The sequence below is a fragment of the Lepidochelys olivacea genome, assembly GCF_965140295.1.
Source record: "Lepidochelys olivacea isolate rLepOli2 genome assembly, chromosome: 7".
Taxonomy (NCBI): Eukaryota; Metazoa; Chordata; order Testudines; family Cheloniidae; genus Lepidochelys; species Lepidochelys olivacea.
In genome coordinates, this window is record NC_140417.1 from 243,837 (window position 1) to 270,691 (window position 26,855).

A 26,855-nucleotide genomic window follows, 5' to 3' on the forward strand; every position below is an offset into this window, starting at 1 on the left:
GATCCGGGCACCCAAATCAGAATAACTTAATGCTGCCAAGATGGTGAGAGGCATGCTAATGTACTTGGGGAGAGCAGGCTCAAAAGAGTCCCCTGAGGTTTCTTGCACAGATGGTGGAGGGATGTGATCACACCCAGTTATTTACATTGGGTGTCTTCAACCCAGACCCCAGCTCCTTACAACTTGCAAGGGGCCCTTGCCCTCTGCAGGCCTTCTTACATCTCTGGCTTTCCCTGGGAGTTCGCTGCACCCTTTGTAGGGTTGGGGTGAATGATGCCCAGCTGGAAGTTCCCTCTGTGGCTCCAGGAGTCCCACCAGCAGCTTCCTGCTTAGGGCACTCCCACTCCTCTCCCTCCAGTTGCCTGCAGATTCCTCTGTTTTAAAGGTCTCCTCCTTGCCATATGTGACTGACTGACAGGTCTGGAGGGGTGGAGCTAGCCCTGCTCCCAGGGCCTCTGTTACTTTCCGAGCCATTGTGGGGACTATACACCCCATCACAAGGCCCATTAATAAATGAAGTATATTAAATTAGCAATTATTGCAAAATGGCTGAGAAACTGAATGAGTTTTTAAAATCTCTTTAACCAGAAAATGGTTTGGGCAATTAGGAAGTAATTGTCAATAGGGCTGCAGACAAGAGACTGAAACTAGTCGTCATGGCGATACGATAATACAGAGGTGTTCAGTCAGACAAGGCCCAGCCCTGCTATCTGCAGCCCCCAACATGATATAGTGCAGATCTTCTTCAAGTGATTGCTCATGTGCATTACACAATAGGTGTGTGTGCTCGCCACGTGCACCGGTGCCAGAAGTTTTTCCCTCAGCAGTACCCATAGGGGAGCGCCCCTGGCATGGCGCGGTATATGGGGCGTTGTATGCTCCCCCCCGTCAGTTCCTTCTTGCCACCAGTGAAAGTGCTTCGAAACTGCTCTGCTCCAGCTCTGCCGTAGCTTTCCCTCTTTGGGCTTCATTTAGTTCGTAGTTAGTTAGTACTTGTAGTTACCAGAAGAAGAAGAAAAGAGAGTTAGAATAGATAAGTGCGCCCGGGTCAGGGCATGCCCTGCGCCCCAGGCTTTAAGTCATGCAACACTTGCAAACGGTCTGTGCTTGTGAGTGATCCACACGCTGCCTGTTTACGCTGTCCAGGGAAACCCACCTCAGCGACCGCTGCAAAATTTGCAGATCTTTTATGCCTTGGACCAAGAAGGAGCGGTACATACGGCTCCGAGCCATTTGATGGAGTCAGCCCGACCCCGACACCACTGCACCACTCTGATTTGGCACTGAGCAACGCAGCATTGGTGCGCGGTGACCCAGCGATGCCTTCCACCAGTCGGCACCGCTTCGCGTCCACGGGACACTCTAAAAAGACGAAGAAGAGGTCTTCTCCGTCAAGGCACTGGGGCAAGGCTGGGGACGAGACTAGACCCGGGTTGGGCAGCTCTCGTTCCCCATCGAACTCCTGGCCTCCGACTCAAGTCAAGCAGTGTAGCCCGGCCCGCTCTGAGTCGACCTCCCCGGACGCCAGTGGCCACATTCGGGGTATCCTCCACGCCGGAGACCTGTTAGGTGGCTCAAGATGTTATGTCTCTACCGGTTCCAGTTGTGCCAATGACCGTGGCTCTCCAGTCCAGAGGGAAGTCAGTGCTCGGACCTCCACAGTCGCCGCCCGGATGGTATCGCTCACAGTCGAGGGAAAGTTCCCGATGCTGCTCTCCACACAGTGACCGTCCTGCACGGAGCCCGCACCGGTCCCATCGGCCCCCACCAGGTTGTCTGGCTGGGTACCGAGCAGCAGGGATTCCAGGCACAGATCCACCTTGAGGGAGTGCAGACCAGACGATCAGAGCGTGCCCCACTGGGACAGATGGAACCGGAGGTCATTGGCTCCGAGAAGCTACCATAGCCCCTTGCGGTATGAACATCAATGCTGGTCACGCTCTTCGTCCTGGTCGAGGTCCCTGCCATGGCACTGCTCCCGCAGCCCTAGGTGTAGATCGCCGGCACCAGGCCATCATGGATCCGCCCATTGGAGCCGTTCGTGGAGCAGCTGTTACAGATGGTACTCCCGCTCCTCCACACCAGGACCATCTTCTCGAGCCTGGCACCACTCGCGGTGCTGTCACTCTTCCCCGTCCCGGGATAGCGGTAGATCGTGTGCCAGCCTGGCCTCCCTTCGACGCTGACAGTTGGTGAGTCAGGCGGGGAAGTCTGCTCCAATAGTGCCACAGGCTCTCTGGCCAGCCCCATGGTACCAGTGGTCCCTGTGGGCCCCGGTACAGCTCCCGGTGGTGGCTCGCTCGGTGGCCGGAGCCTCAAAAAGACCATCAGCCTCTCTCTCAGCCACCCAGGAAGGGGTCAGAGGAGCGCTCCTCTCCTGTTCCATGCTCAGAAGGTGACAGTGGTGGCATCTGCCACCGATGAGGTAATCATAGAATCATAGAATATCAGGGTTGGAAGGGACCCCAGAAGGTCATCTAGTCCAACCCCCCGCTCGAAGCAGGACCAATTCCCAGTTAAATCATCCCAGCCAGGGCTTTGTCAAGCCTGACCTTAAAAACCTCTAAGGAAGGAGATTCTACCACCTCCCTAGGTAACGCATTCCAGTGTTTCACCACCCTCTTAGTGAAAAAGTTTTTCCTAATATCCAATCTAAACCTCCCCCACTGCAACTTGAGACCATTACTCCTCGTTCTGTCATCTGCTACCATTGAGAACAGTCTAGAGCCATCCTCTTTGGAACCCCCTTTCAGGTAGTTGAAAGCAGCTATCAAATCCCCCCTCATTCTTCTCTTCTGCAGGCTAAACAATCCCAGCTCCCTCAGCCTCTCCTCATAAGTCATGTGTTCCAGACCCCTAATCACCCTAATCACGGCGGCTACTCCTCCTGTTCCTCAGGAGGACATGAAAGCCCACCAAGAACTTTTGAAAAGGGTGGCATCAAGCCTCAACCTACAAGCTGAGGAGGTGGAGGAATCCTTGGACTCCCTCTTTGATGTCCACTCAGCTACAGCGCCAGCCAGGGTGGCTCTCCCACTCCAAGAGGTGTGCCAAAGTTCTCAAATGCCCCATGACAGACCCTGGCTTCCTTGCCCCCCATCTCTAAGAGGGGAGAACGGAAGTATTTCGTGCCTGCCAAAGGGCACGAGTATCTATATACCCACCCTGCCCCCAACTCTCTAGTTGTCGAGGCAGTCAACCATAAGGAGCGCCAGGGCCAACCTGCTCCTACCCCTAAGAATAAGGACTCAAGGAGACTAGACTTATTCTGTAGAAAGAGATTTATTTGTCCTCGAGCTTCCAACTGAGGGTGGCAAACCACCAAGCCTTGCTTAGCAGATATGAGTTTAACTTGTGGGGCTCTATGCCAAAATTTGCAGACTCCCTTCAGGAGCGTGATAAGAAGGAGTTTAAGGCTCTGGTCGAGGAGGGCACAGCTGTAGCCAGGGCGGCCCTTGAGGCAGCCTCGGACGCTGCAGATACAGCTGCACGATCTACGGCCTCCACGGTGTCCACGAGAAGAGTGTTGTGACTCCTGTTGTTGGGTTTGTCCAGCGAGGCACAGAACTTCTTGCAGGACCTTCCATTTGACAGCAAGGTCCTGTTCACGGAACAAACAGATGTGAAGTTACACGGTCTTAAGGACTCCTGCATGACATTAAAGACTCTGTGTATCTATGTCCCAGCCCCAGCCAGGACCAAATTCAAGTCGCAGCAAGCCCCTAGTCAGGCTACCCACTCCAAATACGAGCCCCCTTATAAAAGATCAAGAGCCTATAAAAAGCGCCCACAGCGACTGTCTCGGCCCGTGCCCCAGCCTGGGTCCTCCAAGGGCAAGCAGGCAGGTAAGCGCCAGTTTGATGGGACACCTGGGGACGACTTACCAGTTTGTACCAGGGATCCACCCAACCTTCCCTTCTCCAACCGCCTATGTACTTTCTTCCCAGAGTGGTTGCTACTGACCTTGGACCGTTGGGTCCTCAGCACCATCTCTTGGCGCTATACCCTCCAATTTCTCTTTGCCCCACCTACCCACCCTCCCTCCCCATCCCTCTTCAGGGACGCCTCTCATGAAGGCTTACTTGAGCAAGAGATGAGGTGGCTCCTTCACTTAGGAGTGGTGGAGGTGGTGCTGGCAGAGTTCAGATACAAGGGGTACTACTCCTGCTATTTCCTTATCCCGAAGGCCAAAGGGGGGCTCAGGCCCATCCTGGATCTGCAAGGCCTGAACCACTACCTGGTGAAACTCAAGTTCCGCATGGTCTCTCTGGCCTCCATCATCCCCTTCCTGGATCCCGTGGACTGGTACGCCGCCCGCGATCTACAGGACACATACTTCCACATTCACATATTCGAGGGACATAGGCGTTTCCTCCGTTTCATGGTAGGGCAGGAGCACTACCAGTTCACTGTCCTCCCATTTGGCTTATCAACGGCACCCAGAGTCTTCACAAAGTGTATGTCTGTGGTAGTGGCCTACCTCAGGCGTCAGGGGGGTCCAGATTTTTTCCTACCTCGACGACTGGCTGGTCAAAGGCAGCTCCAGGTCACAGGTATAGGATCAAGTAACCACTCCTGCCCACGAGCTTCACAGTGGGGCTGCTGGTAAGCAGCACCAAATCCACGTTGGTACTGGTGCAACACAGAGTTAATTGGTACAATTCTGGACGCGACATTGGCCAGAGCCTCCCTCCCACTGGACAGATTCGACACCTTGAGGGAGCTCATCAGGGTGGTCACGAGGTTTCCCGAGATGACCACGAGGGTGTGCCTCAAGCTCCTGGGCCATATATCGGTGTGCACGTACATGGTTCATCATGCCAGACTCAGGATGCTGCCTCTTCAGCTCTGGTTGGCCTCGACATTCTCCCAGTCCAGAGACAGGCTGGACAAGGTCCTCACTGTGCCCAAACTCGTGCTAGCCTCCCTCTGCTGGTGGTCCACCCCGGGGAACATGCTCCGAGGGGTCCCGTTCAGGGGCTGGCCACTGACTGTGAGTTGGTGCACGATGCGTTGGACTTGGGGTGGGGAGCCCGTGTGGGAAACCTCCAGACCCAAGGCCTTTGGTCCATGCAGGAACCAGCCCTACACATAAAAGTCAAGGAGCTCAGGACGGTCCGCCTAGCCTGTGTGGCCTTTTGCTCATGCCTAGCAGACAGAGTGGTCACAGTTCTCATGGATAACGTGGCCTTTGTGTTCTACATCAACAGACAAGGCGGGGCCCGCTTCTCAGCTCTCTGCCAGGAAGCCCTCAGGCTGTGGAACTTCTGTACAGCCCATGATATCAACCTGGAAGCCCATCGCTTACCGGGCGTCCGAAACTCTCAGGTGGATTGGCTGAGTTGAGACTTCTCCTCTCAGCACAAATCGTCGCTGCACCCAGAAGTGGTGCACAGGATTTTCCGAATGGAGGGTTCTTCGCGACCAGACACTTCCGCCGGTGTCCCCATTTCTGCTCCAGGGGAGGGCTGGGCAGGGGCACGATCTCCAACGCCTTCCTTCTGTCTTGATCGGGTCAACTTTTGTATGCCTTTCCCCCAATTTCCCTGATTGGCAAGGTCTTGGAAAAGATCAAGATGGACAGGGCTTGCATCCTTCTGATCGCCCCGGCATGGCCCAGACAGCTCTGGTACAGGGCTCTCACAAGCTTGGCAATTGCCCCGCCATGGCCGTTGCCAACCCTCCCAGAACTTCTCTCCCAGGACCAAGGGGGCCTCCTCCACCCCAGCCTAGCAACCCTCCACCTCACAGCGTGGTTGCTCAATGGTTAGGCCAAGAGAAGAGGACCTGCTCGAAGGGAGGCCAGCGAATCCTCTTGGAGAGCAGGAGGCCCTCCATGCGTCAGGCCTACTTGGCAAAATGGTCTTGGTTTTCCCGGTGGGCCGTCGATCAGGGTGTCTCGCCAATGGCTGCCCCAATCCATCTTATACTGGATTACCTCCTTCATCTCAGAGCCCAGGGTCTAGTGCCCTCATGCCATGACCGGTCGATTCCTTAAGGGCTTGGATTGCCTCTTTCCTTATGTTAGACCCCTGGTCCCTCAGCGGGACCTGAACTTGGTGCTGGCCAGGCTCCATTTGAGCTGCTTGCTACATGCTCCTAGTCCCACCTCTCATGGAAAGTAGTTTTTCTTGTGGCGATCAATTAGCCATTCTTGTGGCGACCCTGCTAGAAGGGTATCGGAGCTTCAGGCCCTGACCGCCGAACCCCGGTATACAGTATTCCATAAGGATAAAATCCAGCTCCGCCCACACCCTTCATTTCTCCCTAAGATGGTCTCCACCTATCATACGGGCCAGGCCATTTCCTACCCATGCTCTGTCCCAAGCCCAACACGTCCAGTGAGGAGCGCTGCCTCCACATGCTAGATGTAAGATGGGCTCTGGCCTTTTTATCTGGAACATACGAAACCATTCAGTAAGTCTTCGCAGCTGTTCATTGCCACGGCTGAGCGCATGAAAGGGCGGCTGATATCCACTCAGCAGCTCTCCAACTGGATCACTTCATGTATCCATACTTGTTACAACCTGGCGGGAGTTCTCCCGCCACTGATTGTGAGGGCGCACTCGACTAGGGCGCAGGCCTCGTCCGGTACCTTTCTGGCTCACGTCTCTATTCAGGGCATTTGAAGGGCTGCCACGTGTTCATCAGTCCACACATTCACCTCGCACTGTGCAATCATCTCCCAAACTAGGGAGGACGCCAGGTTCGGCAAGGCAGTGCTTCATCCCAAGTGTCTGTGAACTCCTATCCACCTCCAACAGATATACCTTGGAATCATGTGTTATGGAATGCACATGAGCAATCACTCGAAGAAAAGACAGTTACCTTTTCTGTAACTGGTGTTCTTCGAGATGTGTTGCTCCCTGTCCCGCCCCTGGAATCCCTGCCCCTGACTGCCCCCTGCTGCCCCATCCAACCCCTCCTTTCCTTCCTGACTGCCCCCCCTCCCCGGGTCCCTTGCCCCAATTCAACCCCCTGTTCCCCACCCTCTGACCACCCCCCAAACTCCCCTGCCCTCTATCCAACCCTCCCTGCCCCCTTACCGCGCTGCCTGGAGCACCGGTGGCTGGATCACGCACCACACAGCACAGAGCACTGGGTCAGGCTGGGCTCTGCAGCTGCACTGCCCAAGGAGGTCACAGCCCCGCCGCTCAGAGCATTGAGCCGACGGCGCAGTGAGCGGAGGCTGTGGGCAAGGGGCTGGGGGCGAGCCTCCCAGGCCAGGAGCTATGGGGCCGGGCAGGAGAGTCCTGTGGGCCCTAGTTCACCCACCTCTGTGTTAGTGGACTTCCCTCTTATCCCATGACTGATAATTTTGCTTAAGACCTTTTCGTGAGGAAACTTGTCAAAGGCTTTCTGAAAGTCCAAGTACATTATATTCATTGGATCACCCTTGTCCAATATGTATTGACCCCACCTCAAAGAAATCTAATAGATTGGTGACGCATGATTTCGCTTTACAGAAGCCATGTTGGCTCTTTCCCAATTTACCTTCATTTGTGTGTTTGATAATTCTGTTCTTTACTATAGTTTCAACCAATTTCCCTGGTACTGAAGTTAGGCTTACTGCCTTATAATTGCCAAGATGGCCTCTGGAGCCATTTTAAAAAATTGGCTTTACATTGGCTATCCTCCAATCATCTGGTACAGAGGCTAATTTAAGCGGTAAGTTACATATCACATTTAGTAGTTCTGAAGGAACTCAAATGTGAAACTGCAGAATGTTTGGGTGAATACCCTCTGGTCCTGGTGATTTATTGCTATTTAATTTATCAATTTGTTCCAAAACCTCCTCTATTGACACCTCAATCTGAGACTGTTCCTCAGATTTGTCACTTAAAAAGAATAGCTCAGATGTGGAAATCTCCCTCTCATCATCTGCAGTAAAGATTGAAGCAAAGAATTAATTTAGTGTCTCCTCTTCAAGTGATCCTCTGGTCCTTCAAGTGATCCATCCCGTGTCGCCCATTCCCAGCTTCTGGTAAACAGAGGCTAGGGACACTTCAGAGTATGGTTTTGCATCCGTGCCCATCCTGGCTAACAGCCATTGATGAACCATCTCCTTAGCAGTCTTGTCTTCCTTGACTGCCTTGAGTGTTAAAGTACACATCAACACAACCTTAACTCTGCCCTGCCCCCCTGCCATTCCCAAGCTCCAGAGAATTAACTGCATTCTGCATTCACTGTGTTAAGAATAGCTATACAGAATAGTGGAGGCATTAGCTGGAGCAGCTTGATAGAGATGTGATTGTGATCTGAAGAGGTCTGGAGATTACTTTGAGGAGCATCACAGAGCTGTGAATGTGATATGAGGACATCTAAATCTTTGCTCCACTGTATGTGATCGAAGGAATGCATCAGTTAAGCACTGAGTTGTGTAGGTTGTGTCAGAAGGTGGGGTACAGGGCTCTGCTTGCCATGGGGATTGTCAGCAGTGAGGTGGGATATGAAACCCTGTCATTGTGGTTAATGATAGGTAAATTAAAGTGTAATGTTAGGTGAAATCCTATGAGTAAGAATGAAGGGGGTGAGGGAATTGTAAAATGTAACCTGTGTGTGTGGTTGCCCAGTACTTGAGTGTAGAATAGTGTAGGTAGCTCCTGTTCAGAACAGCTGATCTAAAAACAAATTTTGCCTTAGAAAAGAGAAGGCATATTACTCTGCTACGGTTGTCACATGTCCAGTTCCCTTAGTGATATGCACTTTCTGCAAAAGCAGAGTTCAAGTATGTGAGCTATGAAAGTATTGGGTCATTACTCAGAGGGCAGATTTAACGTTGTGTTGGCATGTACCTTAACTCTGTGTTTCCTCTCTTTCAAAAGTTTGACTTTTGCTGAACTTGATATTCTTGAGGGCATGAGATACTACCGGGCAACCTTAACTCTGCTTAATGATGTCTTCCATCAGTGAATTTCCTAATTTTTTTTTTTTTAAACAGAAAGAGGAATGTTTGTAGGAGTTAGTAGCCATTTAGGCAGTTGCAGTTGTCACAGATCCTAACAAACAGTCCTTCCTGGCCATCCACTAGGACTGCTGTGAGGAGAATCCAAGCCTCTGAGCTATTGATCCCCTGGCATGTGTTACACTTCTAAAACCTCAGCAGGCTGGAGCACTGCTTCCTCCCTTGGCTTTTTTGGCACATTTCCTGGGCACTGACTCTTGGACTGCTACCACGTCTTGAAAATGGGGCTTGTCACAGGGCGCATCGCTCACTGTTGTTGCCTCCTCCTGGTATTCTGGGGATTAGCTTGAGGCTGACTCTGCCCCAACTCCGGCTGCAGTTTGCACACTGTCAGTTAGTCTCTGCTGTCCGCCTGCAACCCCTCTTGCAGCCTCAGGAACTGCAATATCCTCTTCATGGTGTGGCCCTCTGGTCATGTCACTATCTGAGTTCCCCCCTTGTGGGCGGGGTTAGCTCCTCAATAGTACGAGGCCGTCTTCCCGCCCACTGTCTTGGTGCCACTCTTCCAGTGGCTGGTAGGGGAACCTGGGCCCGCCCCCTTCTCTGGTTTCAGCCCAGGGACCCTCAGTTTAGCAGTCTGGGCCCTCTCTCTCTAGCCTCACTGTTCTATCCCTTGGCTGCTTCCTACTACTGGTTCCCCTTTTCTTCCTAGGCCTACCAGTTCCCAAAGCCTCCTCCCTCTTCCCAGGGAGTGGCTGCAGTCTCCACTTATTCCTCCCTTTCTCCTGGGAATGTCTGCCTTATCCCAGCAGCCCCTTCTGCTTTCAGCTGCCTGTGTATTCCAGCCCAGCTGAGCCTCCTTAATTAGCTACCTAATTTGTTAATTGGCCCATCTGGCTTGCATTAAACCCTGCAGGATGAATGTGCGGTAGACACCCCATCACAGGGCTTCAAACCCACCTGCCCTAGGACCTAAGATCAGCACTGACCTCAGTTACGTAAACATCCCCCTCTGCCAAAACTTTGCCCCAAAGAAGTGAAGTTTGTGATGTACAGTTTAATTCTCAGGGGCATGCAGTGGTTCTGAAGCAGACAAGACGCATGCACTTTGTATAGTCTAATGCCTTTATGCTTTTTTATACTTAATCATGTAAAGCACAGGAGAGTCCAGATCATACAAAACATGAAAGATTAAATGCATGTCCCTGCCTCAGTTTCATCAGCATTGCAGGTCATTCTTTTGGCTGGGGTATGAATCCCTTGGGTTGTCCAGAGTTCTGGTGGTTATCTGGCCTCAGAAAACAGGGCAGAGACCCCCTGCCTCATGAGGCTGCTAAATGCTGAGTGACCTCTTCCTTGGAGCCCCTTATCCAGCTTCTGTGACCTTGCTCTCTCTTGCCCCAAGCTGCTGCTTCTTGTCTGACTCCCCCTGTTCTTGTGTATTTCTTTATTTAAACCTCTCCTGGTCATCTGGTCTTTTTACTCTACTCCTGGTAAATTGCCACTGCTCCTACCCTCCTCCCCTTCCTTCAGAGGAGTCAGCTAAACCAGTTTTCTGAGGATGCAGCTCACCCACTGTTCCCAGATATTTTCACCTAGTCGTTAGGTCCTAAGCACCTTCTGTAGTATCTGTCTGGTGTGTAACCACTGCAGGTCCTGTCAGCTATGGTGGATCCACATACATACAAGCATTCATGAGAAAGCAGGTTTTCACAGTACAACTTCACAGTATCAATCAGAATTTCTAATTTATACAGCCATAACCCCAGTTCATCACCGTTCTCATCTAGATTTGCAGTAGATAAACTACTGTGTGTAGATAGTAACAAAACAACCTAGCTTTTATATAGTGCTTTTGATCAGTACATCTCAAAGAACTTTACATCATTATCCCCATTTTACAGATGGGAAACTGAGGCTCAGGTCCATAGATCATTCACAGATTCGTAGATTCCAAGACCAGAAGAGACCATTGTGGTCATTTAGTCTGATTTCTGTATAACACAAGCCATAGATTCCCCCAAAATATTTCCTAAATCATAGTTTAGAGAAACATCCACTGTTGATCTTAAAATTCAGTGATGGAGAATCTACTGTGATCCTTGGTAATTTGTTCCAGTGGTTAGTTACTCTCACTATTACAAATTTACACCTTATTTCCAGTCTGAATTTGTCTATCTCCATTGGATTGCGTTACACCTTTCTGTGCTAGATTAAAGAGCCGATTGTTAAATATTTGTTCCCCAAGTAAGTCCTTATAGACTGTGATCAACTTACCCTTTACCTCTTTGATAAGCTAAATAACTAGAGGTCCTTGAGTCTGTCACTAAAAGGCATGTTTTCTAATCCTTTAACCATTCTCATGGCTCTTCTCTGAACCCTCTCCAGTTTATCAACATCCTTCTTGAATTGTGGCAGCAGAACTGAACACAGTATTCCAGCAGCAGTCACACAAGTCAAATAACCTCTTTACACCTACTTGAGATTCCCCCATTTGTGTATCCCAGAACTGCAGTTAGCTCTTTTGGCCACAGTGTCACACGAGCTCATGTTCAACTGATTATCCACCAATTCTCAAATCTTTTTCAGTCACTGCTTCTGAGTATAGAGTCCCCCATCCAGTAAGTATGGCCGGCGTTCTTTGTTCCTAGATATATACATTTACGTTTAGCCATATTAAAATGCACATTGTTTACTTTTGCTCAGTTTACCAAGCGATCCAGAGCACTCTGAATCAGTGACCTGTCCTCTTCATTATTTACCTCTCCCCCAATTTCTGTGTCCTCTGCAAACTTTAAATAGCATAGGTCCAAGAACTGATCCCAATGGGACTCCACTAGAAACACACCCATTCAATAATGATTTCCAATTACGTTTTGAGACCTGTCAGCCAGTTTTTAATCCATCTAATGTGTGCCATATTAATTTTGTATCATTCAAGTTTTAAAATGTCATGCCTACTAAGTCAAATGACTTGGAGAAGTCTCCGTATATTACATCTGCACTATTACCTTTGTCAATCAAATTTGTAATCTCATCAAAAAAAGATATCAAGTTAGTTAACAGGATCTGTTTTCCATAAACTCATGTTGGTTGGCATTAAATATATTAATCTCCTTTAATTATTTATTAATTGAGTCCCATATCAGCCGCTCGGCAATCTTGCCGAGGTTGTTGTCTGACTAAGAGGCCTAAAATTACCTGGGTCATCCTATTTATCCTTATTAAAGTAGCTTTCTTCTAATCTTCTGGAACTTCCCCAGTATTCCAAGACTTTTTGAAATTTACATTAACGGCCCAGTAAGCTCCTAAATCAGCTCTTTTGAAACTCTTTGTTGCAGATTATCTGGACAAACTGATTTTAAAATGTCTAACTTCAGTAGTTGCTGTTCAACATTCTCCTGAGATACTAGTGGAATAGAAAGTGTTTTATCATATGATATGTCTACATCATCTGTTTTCTTCCAAAATACAGAACAGAAATATTTATTGAAGACATCTACCTTTTCTTCATGGTTTATGATAATTTTGACATTTCCATCTATTAATGGACCAATACCATTGTTATGATACTTTTTGTTCCTAACATACTTAAAAAGCTCCTCCTTATTGTCCCTAATTCTGCTAGCCATAGATTTCTTCTTGTGTCCTTCTGCTTCTCTTAGCAATTTTCTACAATTCCTAGCTTCTGATTTATATTCATTACTATCAACTTCCCCTTTCTTCCATTTGATATATAGATCTTTTAAATTTTTTATAGCTGCCTTCACTTCCCCCATAAACCAGGTCAGATTTTTAACCCTTCTTCCTCAGTTGTGGGATTATGGCTTTTTGGGCATCTGTGAAAGTATTCTTAAACAATTTTGGATGATCATTTATATTTTTCTGATTAAATTCTCCCTCCCAGCTGATTTGTCTGATAATTTTTTTTCAGCTTTGTGATATTGGCATTTTTAAAGCACCAAGTATGTATTTATATCACTGGTCTGGACTTTATTCTGGGTCCACATTAGAAATATGATCAAATCATGATCACGTGTACCTAAATTACCATTAATTTTAGTACTGTGGTCAGACCACCTTTATCTGTCAAGCTCTAATGTAGAATTCCTCCATGTTGGCTACAACACTTGTTGATTAAGGAAAATGTCAGAGAGATGAAGAGACTTGCCTAAGGTCACTCAGCAGGCCACTGCCAGAGCCAGGAATAGTTGCAGTGTGGGGGTCTCTCGACACCATTACTGTATGATTCCTAAATGCTCCTCTCTCTCCTGTACGTTTTGTGATAGTGGAATGGGGATAATGGTCATGCTTCTAAGTGTGTAGTTGTTAACAGAGCTAGTGAGAGAAATCTCAGACATCTATATGTCCCAAAATCTTGAGAGCTTTATTACATTGGCTTAGTAAATTTACATGCATGAGAGAAGATGGGAGTGTTTCTTTTCTTCTCCAGCCTCTCCCCTACCATTTCGTGCAACATGTAGCCCTTCCACCAACCCTTCCAGCTCAGACCTTTTCCAGATGTTTGTCCTACCAGGAATTTGAAGTGTCATTAGCTGAGCACAGTTTAGGATCTAAGTTGTCTGCTTATCCCCATGAGCTATCTAGGTGCCATGAAACTTCCTAAACTACAAACCCTCTTGGCTTCTCTATCTTTGCATGTTCAGTGTAATCTGATTTGCTTGTGAACATTAGGCATGAGGGTAAATTAGGAGCCAAGCTCTTCGGCTAATACCATTCTGAATTTTGCTCCCCCAGAAGGTTAGTGGGTGCCATGCACTCTTTGGGGGAAACCCTCAAGTGAGTGCAAGCCTTTTATCAGGATCAGAGCCATGGTTTGATCCCCAGATCTGGGTGAAAATATGTCAACATTAAGAAAATACTTTTTTACTTTTTTGTATTTTGGGAACCCCTTGGTCAAAATGACCACAAATTTGGAACACCCTGGCCAGTGTTTGATGAGCCATATCAAATTTCAAGGCAATCTGAGTAACCATGTAGATTTTAGAGCACTTAGAAGAACTGAGGTTTAAACCAACAGCTGGCTTATACCTTAACTATACTAGACCAGGCAGTCCACTATAATATTTATTAGGAACTGAACTGAAGCACATACTGCAGGAGGTTATCAAGGATCCATTGCATAACTCTGTACAGCAACAACTTCTGTGAGAAAAGAGGGATAAAATCTATTGTGCCTCAGTCTTTCTGTGACATTAAAATCTGACCTTTTCACAATACCAGAGTTTTCCGTTTGTAAAAAAGATTGTACTACTGGTAGTTTATATAGTAGCAGCACCCGTGTCTTAGCTCTGCCTTGGCATTTTTGTAGCAGCCAACACCATCCAATGGGGCAAATTTCTCTTCCACTGATATGGGAATGGCCACTTTTGAACATTTGGCTCCTATTTCTTTAGTTTCAGATGATGCTGGTAGCTAACAGGATGTTGAATGAGCATCAGTGTCATGAGAAACATTAGGAAGAGCAGAAGTTGTAGGGCTTGTGTGTGGAGCTGCGGGGTTTTGAGCTGGAATTTCACTAGATTAATTTGTCTTTCTCTGGCAGGTGGTAAAGGTTCCCATATTAGAATGTTCACAGTACTTGGATTGTGAATCGTGTTTGACACTGAAAGATCCATACTGTGGCTGGTGTGTTCTCCAGGGACGGTAAGATCTCTGATCACTTCCTCAACAAGGCTCTTCAGAGAAATGATTATTTGGGATTAGCTAGTTAATTTTCTTTTGTTTAGTTCTGTCCGTTTTACTGGAAAACTCCAATAAGGTACAGTATGCGATGATGTTAACTCTTCTATTTGTACATTTATATGATCTTGTACAACATGCATTTAGACTTATATAGCCCTACTTGAAATACTATTAGCTGCTGCATGTGGTACATACATCTCCTCTGTGTTCCTTCATTCTTTAAACCCTCATCCTTCTATCATCTGATTCTGTCTCCCCACACGACCTCCCGGAAATGCCACCATTAGTCAACAGCTGCTTTTTCTCTGGCACCTTCCAGTTCCTGCAAATTGGAGCCACTGCATTTCACTCAGTTCTGCACTTCTCTTCCGTCACCATGCACTGTATTCTTCCCAGTGGATCTCAGTCTGGGTTTCACTCTGACCACAGCAAGGAAACTAGTCAGTTCCGTGCAGCTAACAGCCTTCTCCTTTTTGCTGTTACTGGCTCATCCTCTCTCTGCATTCAGCCTTTGACACTCTGTTCCAGTCCTTGGTAGTGGATCCAGCAATGCTGTGAACTACAACTCCCATCAAACATGGTTCTGCTTCCACTTGCTATCCTTTTCTGTCTATGCAGTGCCACAGTGTTCAGTTCATTACCCTCTGTTATGTCCCTTCTTCCTCTCAGGTTTCTCACCTCCACCTTTAATGTTGGTGGCCAGGTTTACTCAGCTGTAAATTGTAAATATAATTTACAAAATGAAGTTGTGCTGTATCTAATGTACCCAGTGTGGCCAAGATTCCCATTCATGCCCAAATTTGGATTCACAGAATCCTAGAATCTCAGGGTTGGAAGGGACCTCAAGAGGTCATCTAGTTCAACCCCTTGCTCAAAGCAGGACCAATCCCCAACTAAAGCATCCCGGCCAGGGCTTTGTCAAGCCTGACCTTAAAAACCTCTAAGGAAGGAGATTCCACCACCTCCCTAGGTAATGCATTCTAGTGCTTCACCACCCTCCTAGTGAAAAAGTTTTTCCCAATATCCAAGCTAAACCTCCCCCACTGCAACTTGAGACCATTACTCCTTGTTCTGTCATCTTCTACCACTGAGAACAGCCTAGATCCATCCTCTTTAGAACCCCCTTTAAGATAGATGAAAGAAGCTATCAAATCCCCCCTCATTCTTCTCTTTTACAGACTAAATAATCCCAGTTCCCTCAGCCTCTCCTCATAAGTCATGTGTTCCAAACCCCTAATCATTTTTGTTGCCCTCCACTGGACTCTTTCCAATTTTTCCACATCCTCCTTGTAGTGTGGGGCCCAAAACTGGACACACTACTCCAGATGAGGCCTCAACAATGCCAAATAGCACTGTTGGAGCTACTGAGGCTACCTGCCTTAGCTTGTTGTCACTGCTGTAGTTGGTGTGTATGGTTTTCTTACCACTCTTGCTGGGGAGAGTCCTGCTCACAGCAATATTGTAGCCAAAGAATACATCCCCTCCTCAGTTTTGGAGAACACGCTGATGGTTTCCTAAATCTTTTTCTTCAGGTGCAGTCGTCGCTCTGAGTGCTCCAGATCCATAGTGAGTGAGCAGTGGCTCTGGAGTTTTAATTCTACAAAGCAATGTTTATCCATCCAGTCACTAAGCCCAGCTAATATCAGCAGAGAAGAAAAGAGAAATGTGAGCAGTGACATAGTACTTGGAAAACATACCAATGTGATAAGAATGGTGGCTTTCTCCTTTCATGTCTGTAGATGGTTGGCCACCTTCCATTCTGGTGTAAATGAGAAAATCTCCTTTTGACTTCAATGGGAGCTGAATCACTAAGCTTTGGACTTCATCCAGGGTGTGCCTTACTCAGGGCACTTAAGTGTCATGATGGTTTCAGGAGGGATGGGTTCCTTCATGACTTTGTCAAGTCAGATGTCTATGCATATATTATTATGAGAGTGATACATTTTGGGGGTTCTTACTTGCCTTGTGCTGCTACTGCAAAGTCTGTCCTTGGCTTGGCATGTGTAAGCATACCTATAGATTTCTAAAGCTTCATTATGCTGATTATTAAAAGGATAATGAAAGAAAGTTTAAAATCATCAGCCCAGTTTCTGACCTCTGCTAGAAGAGCCAATGGGAAACTGAGGTGTCTCATGGATGAGAATTCTGTTGATGTGCCAAGAGCCGGTGGGAACCCAGCTTCCATCTAGAGAACTGGGTGCTTGTTTACAGGAAGGACATTAAGGAATGGCATTGAAAATGGCAGCAAGGATAATGTGATTAGAAACAATAGTGGGAGCCGTCTTAGAAAGAAAATGGATGGATGGATCAATTATTTTTTTGTGTCTCTAAAAATGAGAGATTAGGAAAACAATTATATTAACTAGAAAAGTGTGAATTATGAAGGGACAAATTGTGGATTTATATTAATATTTGATTGGCAGATTTTCCTGACTATCTTGGATTTACCATCCTTGCATGAGGAAGAATCATATTCTTGTTACTTTGAAGACTACGAGAGTCCAGCAGTTCTGACAGAGTCAGGCATCGTGTGTCCCTCCCCAGATCCCAGCCAAGTACCAGCTTTGAAAACAGGAACAGGTCAGTTCAACATTTTCTGTAAATGAAGTATAAAACGACTGGTAAACAAAATAATCAGAAGAAGGAACAATGGAGTTTGTCAGAATGTCGGTGGCGAGGTGGAATATGATAGAATTCTAATGCTTTAATGATGGTTAAGTGAAAGTATAGGTTGAGTTGGTATCCTGTGAGTAAGTATAAGGGAGTTTTAAAAGTCTGTCACATAGTTCCTAAATTGTACACATATGGTATTGTTTCTGGGGAGCTGGCTAAGTGTCAGTGTTCACCAGGGTGTGGAACTGCCTGAATCTTAAAGTGTCAAGGGCCACTGTGAGTATGTGCGCATTGAAGCATTGCTCAAAGAGGGTAGACAGAGGTGGTGTGGGTGACTGTATTTTTTTTCCTTTCTGTCCATTTGTCCTGTGGTTGAGAGTGAATGGGCTGTAAAAGAGGTGAAGAACATGTACATTTCAGACACTGTTGGCAGAGGAATGGTATATGTGTGAATGGGGCATGTTGGGATATTTCTGAAAGAGGGCAGAGTTAAGGTTGCATGGGCAACATTAACTGTACATTGAGTTTTGCTCAGGTTAGTTTCTGCAAGGGGATGACATAGTACCAAGCAACCGTAACTCTGTGGTAACTTAGTTTTTTACCATTGAATTAGGTAGATAAATACTACTGGGAACTGTCATTCTACGAGACTTTCACTTCCCAGATACAGGTTGGGGAACAAATGCTACTAATAATGGTAGGGCCTAGTTATTCCTGGATATGATAGCTGACAGATTTGGTTACCAAACAGTCATTAAGCCAACAAAGGTTAATACTATTTTAGATTTGGTTTTAGTAACCAGTAACATTATAGAAGAGTTAGTTGTAAAAAATCTTGGATTGACTGAGCATGAGTTGATTCAGTTTAAATTAAATGGAAGGATAATCAAAACTAGGTCACCAACTACAGGGCAGACTTTGAGAAATGAAGGGAAATAATTAATGAAGGCAACTGGACTGAAGAGCTCAAGGACTTAATGTGAATCCTTGGAATTTCTTCCAGATAATTTTTGCACCTTTAACTTGAACTTGCATCCCCAACAAGAAGAATAAACTTGTAGGGAAGTGCTCCAAACCTAATTGGATGAAATACCACCTCAAAAATGTGATAGTAGGAGTAAGCAGAGATTCTACAAAGGAGTGGAAAAAGGGATCAGTCAGCAAGGAAAGTGAAAGAGGTCAGAAAGTGGAGAGGTAAAGTGATAATTGCCAAAAGTCAAGTTGAGTTAAACCTTGCAAAGGAAATTAAAACAAATAGTTAAAGGTACCACATAAATAAAAAGAGAACAAGAAGATAAGAAATGGGACAGAGATTAAGGATAATCTTGGTCTGGCCCCGACCCTAAATTAATATTTGCCTCAGTTTTCAATAAAGATGATAATATAGAATGTGTGGGCAAAGGCAGGATGGCTAATTGGGATTGAATGTATAGAAATGGAAATACTGCATCAGAGGTGAAAGCAAAACTCAAAATGCTTAATGCATTCAAATCAGGGGGACTGGATAATCTCCATCCCAGAATACTGAAAGAACTGGCTCATGAATTTGCAAATCCAGTAACTAGAATTTTTAATCTATCAAATGGGGGGTAGTATCATATGGCTGGAGAACAGGAAATATAGTACTTATATTTAAGAAAGGGAAAAAAGGTAATCTGGGAACAACAGACCCGTTAGCTTGACCTCAGTAGTATACAAGGCTTTAGAACAGTTTTTAAAGGAAACAGACATTAAAGACATGGTAGTAAATGGAAAAAGGGGTAAAAAGCAGCATGGGTTTACAAAAGATAGATTGTGCCAGAATAACACATCTTTTTTTGATAAGACAAGAGGAATCCAGGAGATCTAATCTATATGGACCTTCAGAAAACATTTGATACAGTACCACATGGCAGGTTCCAGAGTACCACATGGGAAATTATTAGTTAAGATGAGAAAATGAGGTTAGTACAAAAATCATAGAATATCAGGGTTGGAAGGGACCTCAGGAGGTCATCTAGTCCAACCCCCTGCTCAAAGCAGGACCAACCCCAACTAAATCATCCCAACCAGGGCTTTGTCAAGCATGACCTTAAAAACTTCTAAGAAAGGAGATTCCATCACCTCCCTAGGTAACGCATTCCAGTGCTTCACCACCCTCCTAGTGAAAAAGTTTTTCCTAATATCCAACCTAAACCTCCCCCACTGCAACTTGAGACCATGACTCCTTGTTCTGCCATTTGCTACCACTGAGAATAGTCTAGATCCATCCTCTTTGGAACCCCCTTTCAGGTAGTTGAAAGCAGCTATCAAATCCCCCCTCATTCTTCTCTTCCGCAAACTAAATAATCCTAGTTCCCTCAGTCTCTCTTCATAAATCATGTGTTCCAGTCTCAGAACTAGACTCAATGACCCAGGAGGTCTCATCCAGTCCTATGTTCCTATTCAATTGGAGGGAAATACTTATGAAGAAGCAAAGGCTGGAAGAGACCTAGGGCCCCAAGGGTGATTGTGGACAACACGAAAAGGAGTACTTGTGGCACCTTAGAGACCTACCAATTTATTTGAGCATAAGCTTTCGTGAGCTACAGCTCACTTCATCAGATGCATACTGTGGAAAGTGTAGAAGATCTTTTTATACACACAAAGCATGAAAAAATACCTCCCCCCACCCCACTCTCCTGCTGGTAATAGCTTATCTAAAGTGACCACTCTCCTTACAGTGTGTATGATAATCAAGGTGGGCCATTTCCAGCACAAATCCAGGGTTTAACAAGAACGTCTGGGGGGGGTTGGGGGGGGTAGGAAAAAACAAGGGGCAATAGGTTACCTTGCATAATGACTTAGCCACTCCCAGTCTCTATTCAAGCCTAAGTTAATTGTATCCAATTTGCAAATGAATTCCAATTCAGCAGTCTCTCACTGGAGTCTGGATTTGAAGTTTTTTTGTTGTAATATCGCAACTTTCATGTCTGTAATCGCGTGACCAGAGAGATTGAAGTGTTCTCCGACTGGTTTATGAATGTTATAATTCTTGACATCTGATTTGTGTCCATTTATTCTTTTACGTAGAGACTGTCCAGTTTGACCAATGTACATGGCAGAGGGGCATTGCTGGCACATGATGGCATATATCACATTGGTGGATGTACAGGTGAACGAGCCTCTGATAGTGTGGCTGATGTGATTAGGCCCTGTGATGGTTTCCCCTGAATAGATATGTGGGCACAGTTGGCAACGGGCTTTGTTGCAAGGATAGGTTCCTGGGTTAGTGTTTCTGTTGTGTGGTATGTGGTTGCTGGTGAGTATTTGCTTCAGGTTGAGGGGCTGTCTGTAGGCAAGGACTGGCCTGTCTCCCAAGATTTGTGAGAGTGTTGGGTCATCCTTCAGGATAGGTTGTAGATCCTTAATAATACGTTGGAGGGGTTTTAGTTGGGGGCTGAAGGTGACGGCTAGTGGCGTTCTGTTATGTTCTTTGTTAGGTCTGTCCTGTAGTAGGTTACTTCTGGGAACTCTTCTGGCTCTGTCAATCTGTTTCTTCACTTCCGCAGGTGGGTATTGTAGTTGTAACCTTGATTATCATACACATTGTAAGGTTGCATCTGATGAAGTGAGCTGTAGCTCACGAAAGCTCATGCTCAAATAAATTGGTTAGTCTCTAAGGTGCCACAAGTACTCCTTTTCTTATTGTAAGGAGAGTGGTCACTTTAGATAAGCTATTACCAGCAGGAGAGTGGGGTGAGGGGAGGTATTTTTTCATGCTTTGTGTGTATAAAAAGATCTTCTACACTTTTCACAATATGCATCTGATGAAGTGAGCTGTAGCTCATGAAAGCTTATGCTCAAATAAATTGGTAGGTCTCTAAGGTGCAACAAGTCCTCCTTTTCTTTTTGCGAATACAGACTAACACGGCTGTTACTCTGAAACCTGTGGACAACACAGTAGACATGTGTCTGCTATGCAATATGGCATCAGAAAAAACTAACACAGCCTTTGTTTATGAATGGAGAGGTATCATGTTCTGAGCAAGGAGTGTACAGTGTCCTTCCGTCCAACACAGCTCAGGCAGCACCTGGAATTCTGTGTTCAGGTCTGGACATCACTGGACCCAAAAGATACTGACAAACTGAAATTCAGTTAAGATCAACTACAATGATTAGGGGACTGGAAAGGTTCATTTTAAAGGGTTTTATGTATACAGCTTGGCTGAGATAAGACTGAGGGGGAACTAGGGACCTGTGTACCAGTATTCAAAGTGGTAAAATGGGGTAACAGCGGGAGTAATAGAATGGAAATAAATCAAGAAAATTTAGGCTGACTATCAGGCTAAACTTCTTGCCCATGATCTGCATCAGCGTTTTGAATCCTCTCCACTTGGGAACATCATCACAGCAGTGATTGAAAATGAAAGTGACACAGCACTGGAGTGAACAGTGCTGTGTTGCTAGGGGCGTTAGATTGATTGAACTAGTAACATTTATAATTTTGTGACTCTGTGGCATATGTTCGGAGGATTTGGTAGTTTCAGGACCCCTGAGCTGGATTCATATTTTCATCTGGGCAGGGAGTAGCAAATTAAACTGCTGTTACAGTATGTAAGCTTATGTCAGATCCAAAAACATCATAAGGCTGGTTTACAAATCATGATGTCTCTAAAAACCCCAAATGTATTGTTTCTTATTTGCTTTTTGATTTTTGAACTGTGTGGCAGAAGCCACTGTCCCAAAGATGTGAACATCTTAAGGTCACAACTCAACCTGAAGGCAGAGGCAGAAGTGTGGGCCTTGGAGGGAGCTCACCTTCCTCACTCCTTGTTCCTGAGGCTGGGAGTTGCCCTTCTATCTCCCTCTTCTGTCACTCTCTTCCCCATCTTCATCTCCACGTCCATAGTCCTCTCCCCCACAATCTCCTGTCCCCAGCCTGTCCCAGCATTAACCTGTCCTCACATTTGCTTTTCTTTCCTGTTAAACTATCCTACATTTTCCCCCCTGCCTCCCTCCATTCCCTTGTACCCCCTTAGTTTCCTCCTGGATTTCTTCAGCCTCTTGCCTGTTTCCCATATTCTCCTGCCCATTCAGTCTCCCTCCTTGCATTATGGTTCCCTGACATCCCCTTCAGTGCCACTCCCTTCATCCTTTAGTTTTCCCTGCAACCTCCTCCTGGTCCCCACATTCCTCTATAGCCTTCAGCCCCCAACAATACTGCTGTGGCCATCTTCCCTGAAGGTAGCCTGGCTTCATTCAAATTGAAAACGGTGAGAATTGGTGGCCATTTTCACTGGGTGCAGCCTTGTGTTCATATGCAAAGACTCTAGGGAAATGGAGGACATTTTGGCTGAAACCAGGTTGGCTTCTGCCGCAATAAAAGTAATAAGCAATAGTGAGCATTTTGGAGCAGGGCGTATTTAAGGATTGGAATCCAGCATTCATGAAATCACTAGACCTTTTAAAAAACACCAAACATCATGAACTCTGTGACAAAATCACAGGAATTGACAACACCGTGTTGGCTGGTGGCTTTGGTGGATTTTCCTTGCCCAAGATTGATCTGCATGTGGTTGCAACAATTGGTTTTCACACACCTTTTAGTCAGATATTTTCTCAACAGCACCCTTCACCTCTGTCCTCTTGTGAAAAGCCCAGCCTGCGCCATACTGACCCTCTCTTAGATGCAGAGATAGAGGTGATTTTGGTATTTGTCTGAATCCGGATACATACCTAAAGCCTACCTGGAACAGAGGAAGTGAACCACTGACTGAACTGACATGAGGAGAAGGGCAGCCCAGCCTGCAGACTGCTTATTCACTTGGTAGGTGAGCAGTCTGGCCAGCTCTCTGAGGAATGGCAAAGTCTGGAGGTCGGCTGGCTGTAGGGCTTTCCCTTTTGTTCAGAGTGCAAGCGTCTGTCTCCAGCGTGGTGGGTGGGTATTTATGAATAAAGATGATAAATGTGCTTATAAAAACAGAAAGACAAGGTGTGTAAGGTAATATCTTGTATCAGACCAGTTTCTGCTGGTGAGAGGGAAGGGCTTTCGAGATTACACAGAGCTTGGAAGCTTGTCTCTTTCAACAACAGAAGTTTGTCCAATAAAAGATACTACCCCCCACCTTGTGTGTCTAATATCCTGGGACCAACACATCTACAACAACACTGGAAACAACTTATAAAAACAGTCTGTATTACATGCCTCTGTATGACGCATTGGCTGTGTCTTAGATACCAAGTGTGAATATTTCTTCAGCCATCAAATCTGCAAGAAAACAGTGAAAATGCTCTAATACTCCTGGAGACAAAGAGAATGAGACCCTCTTAGGGGTTGTAGGTAAAAGGATACCTGAAATCAGGCCAGACAAAAATTCTCAAGTCTCCAACAAATTTGTATCCAAAGGGCTTGTAAGCACCTTTCCTGATTTACCTCATAGTTTGTACACTAAATAAACTTCTCTATGTGATGGTAGGATGTGGCATGTATAAAATTATAATTTCCATTGGTTTGGTTTTAATTAAGTTAAGGGAGGGTGAAAATCGGGCTTGTGCTGGGAGGCTTGCTTCCCAACTAATCTGTGGAGACAGTGTGTCCCTCTATAAAGCGTACCATATGTCTGTCTAATAATACTGCAGCATGTATACCTGTCACAGCTCCATTATTTTAGAGGTGCCATTTTTATTTCCCTTTTCAGAGCACATAACTTTAAAGCTAGTGGTGCGTTTCCATGATGTCTTCATTGCTTCCGTGGATTTCTCTTTCTATGACTGTGCCGCAGTAGCCTTGCAGTGGAAGTCAGCACCGTGAGTACATGTTGGTTTCCTGTCTAAAGGCTTTGGCCATTCCTATTTGTCTATTGGACCTCCTCAGAGGCTAATCTTGTACTGTTGTTTCAGGTGTCAGGGATGTGTGAGCAGTCAGTGGGGATGTAACTGGTGTATCCACCAACACCTCTGCACCCACAAAGCAACTTGTGAAGAGGGGACCATTATCTACAATGAGAGGGTTTGTCTCATTCATAGATCCCATCTGCTAAGAATGCCACTGAAGTCCAGAAAGATTAGGTTTTTACTTAGATTAAGATGGCAGCCATCTTGCTGCTGTAGGGGCTGAGAGTGTTAAGAGGAGTATGTGTCCCCTTCTGATACTAAAGTGGGGCTCCTGAACCCTCAGAGCCTGGCTGCTTTGTAGAGCTTTCACAGGTATTGTGGGGTGGGGGCTGAGGAAAGGTTTCCAGCAGCAGGGCAGTGAGGCAGGACAGGCCTCTTATTCAGAGTGAGTCATAACTCATCCAGAAACCCTCCCTTGTGCCCAGCCTACGATCTTGTTGTGAGGTATCTGGGGAAGCTGGAAGGCATCAGGAAGCTGGGACGAAACTACCAGGGAACTGATTGTAGGGAGGCAGGCAGGGAGCAGGAGAGAATTGGCCTGGGGAGAAGTGTGTCAGGCTGGAGCACATTGCAGTGTGAAGAAGATAAGCAGGGAGCACCAGCTGGAAGGAACAGGGGTCTCTTGGTGAAGGATGGATAAAGCTGTGCAAGAGGAGAAACTGAAAGTTGAGCTAATCCTTCATACTCTGAGAGTTTCAGCCCCTCAGGATCTCTCTCTAGGATGTACAGTATTAGCCTTTATTCCCTGTGCTCAGTGAAGCCAACCAGTGTGAGAGGCTTATCTCTCTCTCGGTAGAAGTCTCAGAAAGGTCAAATTGCCTCCTAGGAATTCCCTTTTGCCATGGAATCTGACTGACTATTGTTTTTTGCTTGTGTCTTTCTCTCACATGTTGCTGTTTTCATGTTCTCTCTGTGATTCTCTCTCTCTGCCCCCATCTCAATGGCTCCCCTCAGACACAAATTCCAACCTCAAGTCCATTTCTTTCTTCAGCTGCTTCCACTACCATGACCTTCACCAACATACTCACTGGGGCCACCAAACCCATCACTCCCTCAGTCACTATGGTGGTGACCCACACTCCCATCACAGAGTCAGTCCCCACCACTCTGCCTGCAGTCTCTGCCATGACTGCTTATCCCACAGGGACCTTTAGCCACACATACGCAGCAACTCCAACTACAGCCATTCTCACCTTTCTCAAGACCACCACTGAATCTACGGTGCTACCCCTAACAGACAAGCCCGCTACTACCAGCCTTGCCACAAATCCTACTGTAGCATCTGTCACTACCAGCCCAGCAGAGACTGCAGACCATACAGCTCTGCCTACCTCTGAACCAGCCCCAGAAGCGTGGTTCACTGACCCACACACCACTGCTGCCTTCAATACTCTGCAGCCAGTTGTGACAGCATTAACCCCTCCCCCTGACATCACAAATTCCACATGGTCTCCCACTACTTCTTTACCAACCTCTGAGGCATCCACATCTGCCATCCCATCTCCTTTCACCCCCAATCAAAATTCAAATGCCACCGCCTCCTCTGCTGATTTCCCAGGAGACCTAGAGACAGAACTACCTCCCTCTGAGGTCCCATCTTCAGTCCTTCCTGACTGGCTACTTGGGGAAGGCACAGAGCTCAAGGATACAGAGGATTGGATGGATTCACTGCAGACCGAGAATGATACGTCACCCTTCTCTGCTTCCACTCTTCTCTCAGGCGATGGAGACTCTTCAGAGAGGGATGGCCCTGATTTCCCCAGAATCCTGCACCCTGGTTTTGACTATCAGTATGATGCCCCTGGATTTTTGGAGTTGGTGAGTCTGATGCAGCTCTCAGACCTACTGTTAGAGCTATGATCTACTTTGACATTCAGGTGCAGGTCACTGAATTGGGAGACATAACATTACAGGAAGGAAGATGGGGTCTCCTGGAGGAGGAGGAGGAGCCAAAGGATGGTGGTGTGTTCAGAGTGGGAAATCGCAGCCTGAGGAAGGAAGGGGTCTTTGGTGTTGTAATGTGGCCATTTACCTGGAAGCTACACAATGTCCAACCGAGGGGTTTCCTGGTACACCATTCCTAGGGCTTGCGTAGTGTCTGCTTTCTCCTGCTCGCTGTCTTCGGGGTCTTGCATTGCTCTCCTTACCCCTGTAGTAAATGGCTGGGTCTACACTATGAGCTGGGGTGTGATTCCCAGCCTGCATGCACATAGTCGCTGTAGCTGCCATTGAGCTAGGTTGCTAAAAAGAGTCGTATGGGTGCAGTAGCTTGGACAGGACCAAGGAAGCTACGGGCTAGCCATGCTTAGTACAAACCTGTCTGAGCCTGTTGCTACATCTTCGGCATGGCGAGCCCATGCCACCACTGTCTGGGCTACCCCAGCTCTACTGTAGTTCTCAGCATGCTAACTCAATGAGTGCGAGTTTGTCTAAGCAAGCTGGGAATCTTGCTCCAAGTATAAACATACCCAGTGCGCCCAGCTTCCCCTTCTCTTAGGATGAGATTTCATTCCTGTATTTGCCTCTGTTAATTGCTCCAGTCAAACTCAGCTCCCTGCACCGTGGGTGCTCTTTATGGGTGTTTGTTTTTCAGAATGAGGAGTTTAGCTGGGGTCCTGGAGCCTGTCCCTGTGTGCAGGGCATTCAGGGATCCTCTCTGCTCCCAGTCAATGTGAAGCAGAAGATAACCCTGCTGGGGAAAAACTTCAATCTGTATCAGGTATGTTTCCCATTAGCACTGAGAAGAGGTTTGCTTGCAGCATGGCACCCTGTGGGC

The 26,855-nt window shown here is 46.7% G+C and overlaps 1 protein-coding gene across 1 annotated transcript in view; it reads left to right on the forward strand.

Annotated features, from left to right (window-relative positions):
• The window catches only part of PLXNB1 (plexin B1), a 195,731-nt gene that overhangs the window by 102,883 nt on the left and 65,993 nt on the right, over nucleotides 1-26,855 (forward strand). Inside the window, exons 8-14 of the mRNA XM_084633455.1 lie at nucleotides 14,472-14,572; nucleotides 16,144-16,276; nucleotides 17,035-17,191; nucleotides 23,884-23,992; nucleotides 24,086-24,194; nucleotides 25,034-25,897; nucleotides 26,673-26,798. Of these exons, the coding sequence (XP_084489581.1) occupies nucleotides 14,472-14,572; nucleotides 16,144-16,276; nucleotides 17,035-17,191; nucleotides 23,884-23,992; nucleotides 24,086-24,194; nucleotides 25,034-25,897; nucleotides 26,673-26,798 (1,599 nt within the window). The remainder of the gene's footprint in view (nucleotides 1-14,471; nucleotides 14,573-16,143; nucleotides 16,277-17,034; nucleotides 17,192-23,883; nucleotides 23,993-24,085; nucleotides 24,195-25,033; nucleotides 25,898-26,672; nucleotides 26,799-26,855) is intronic.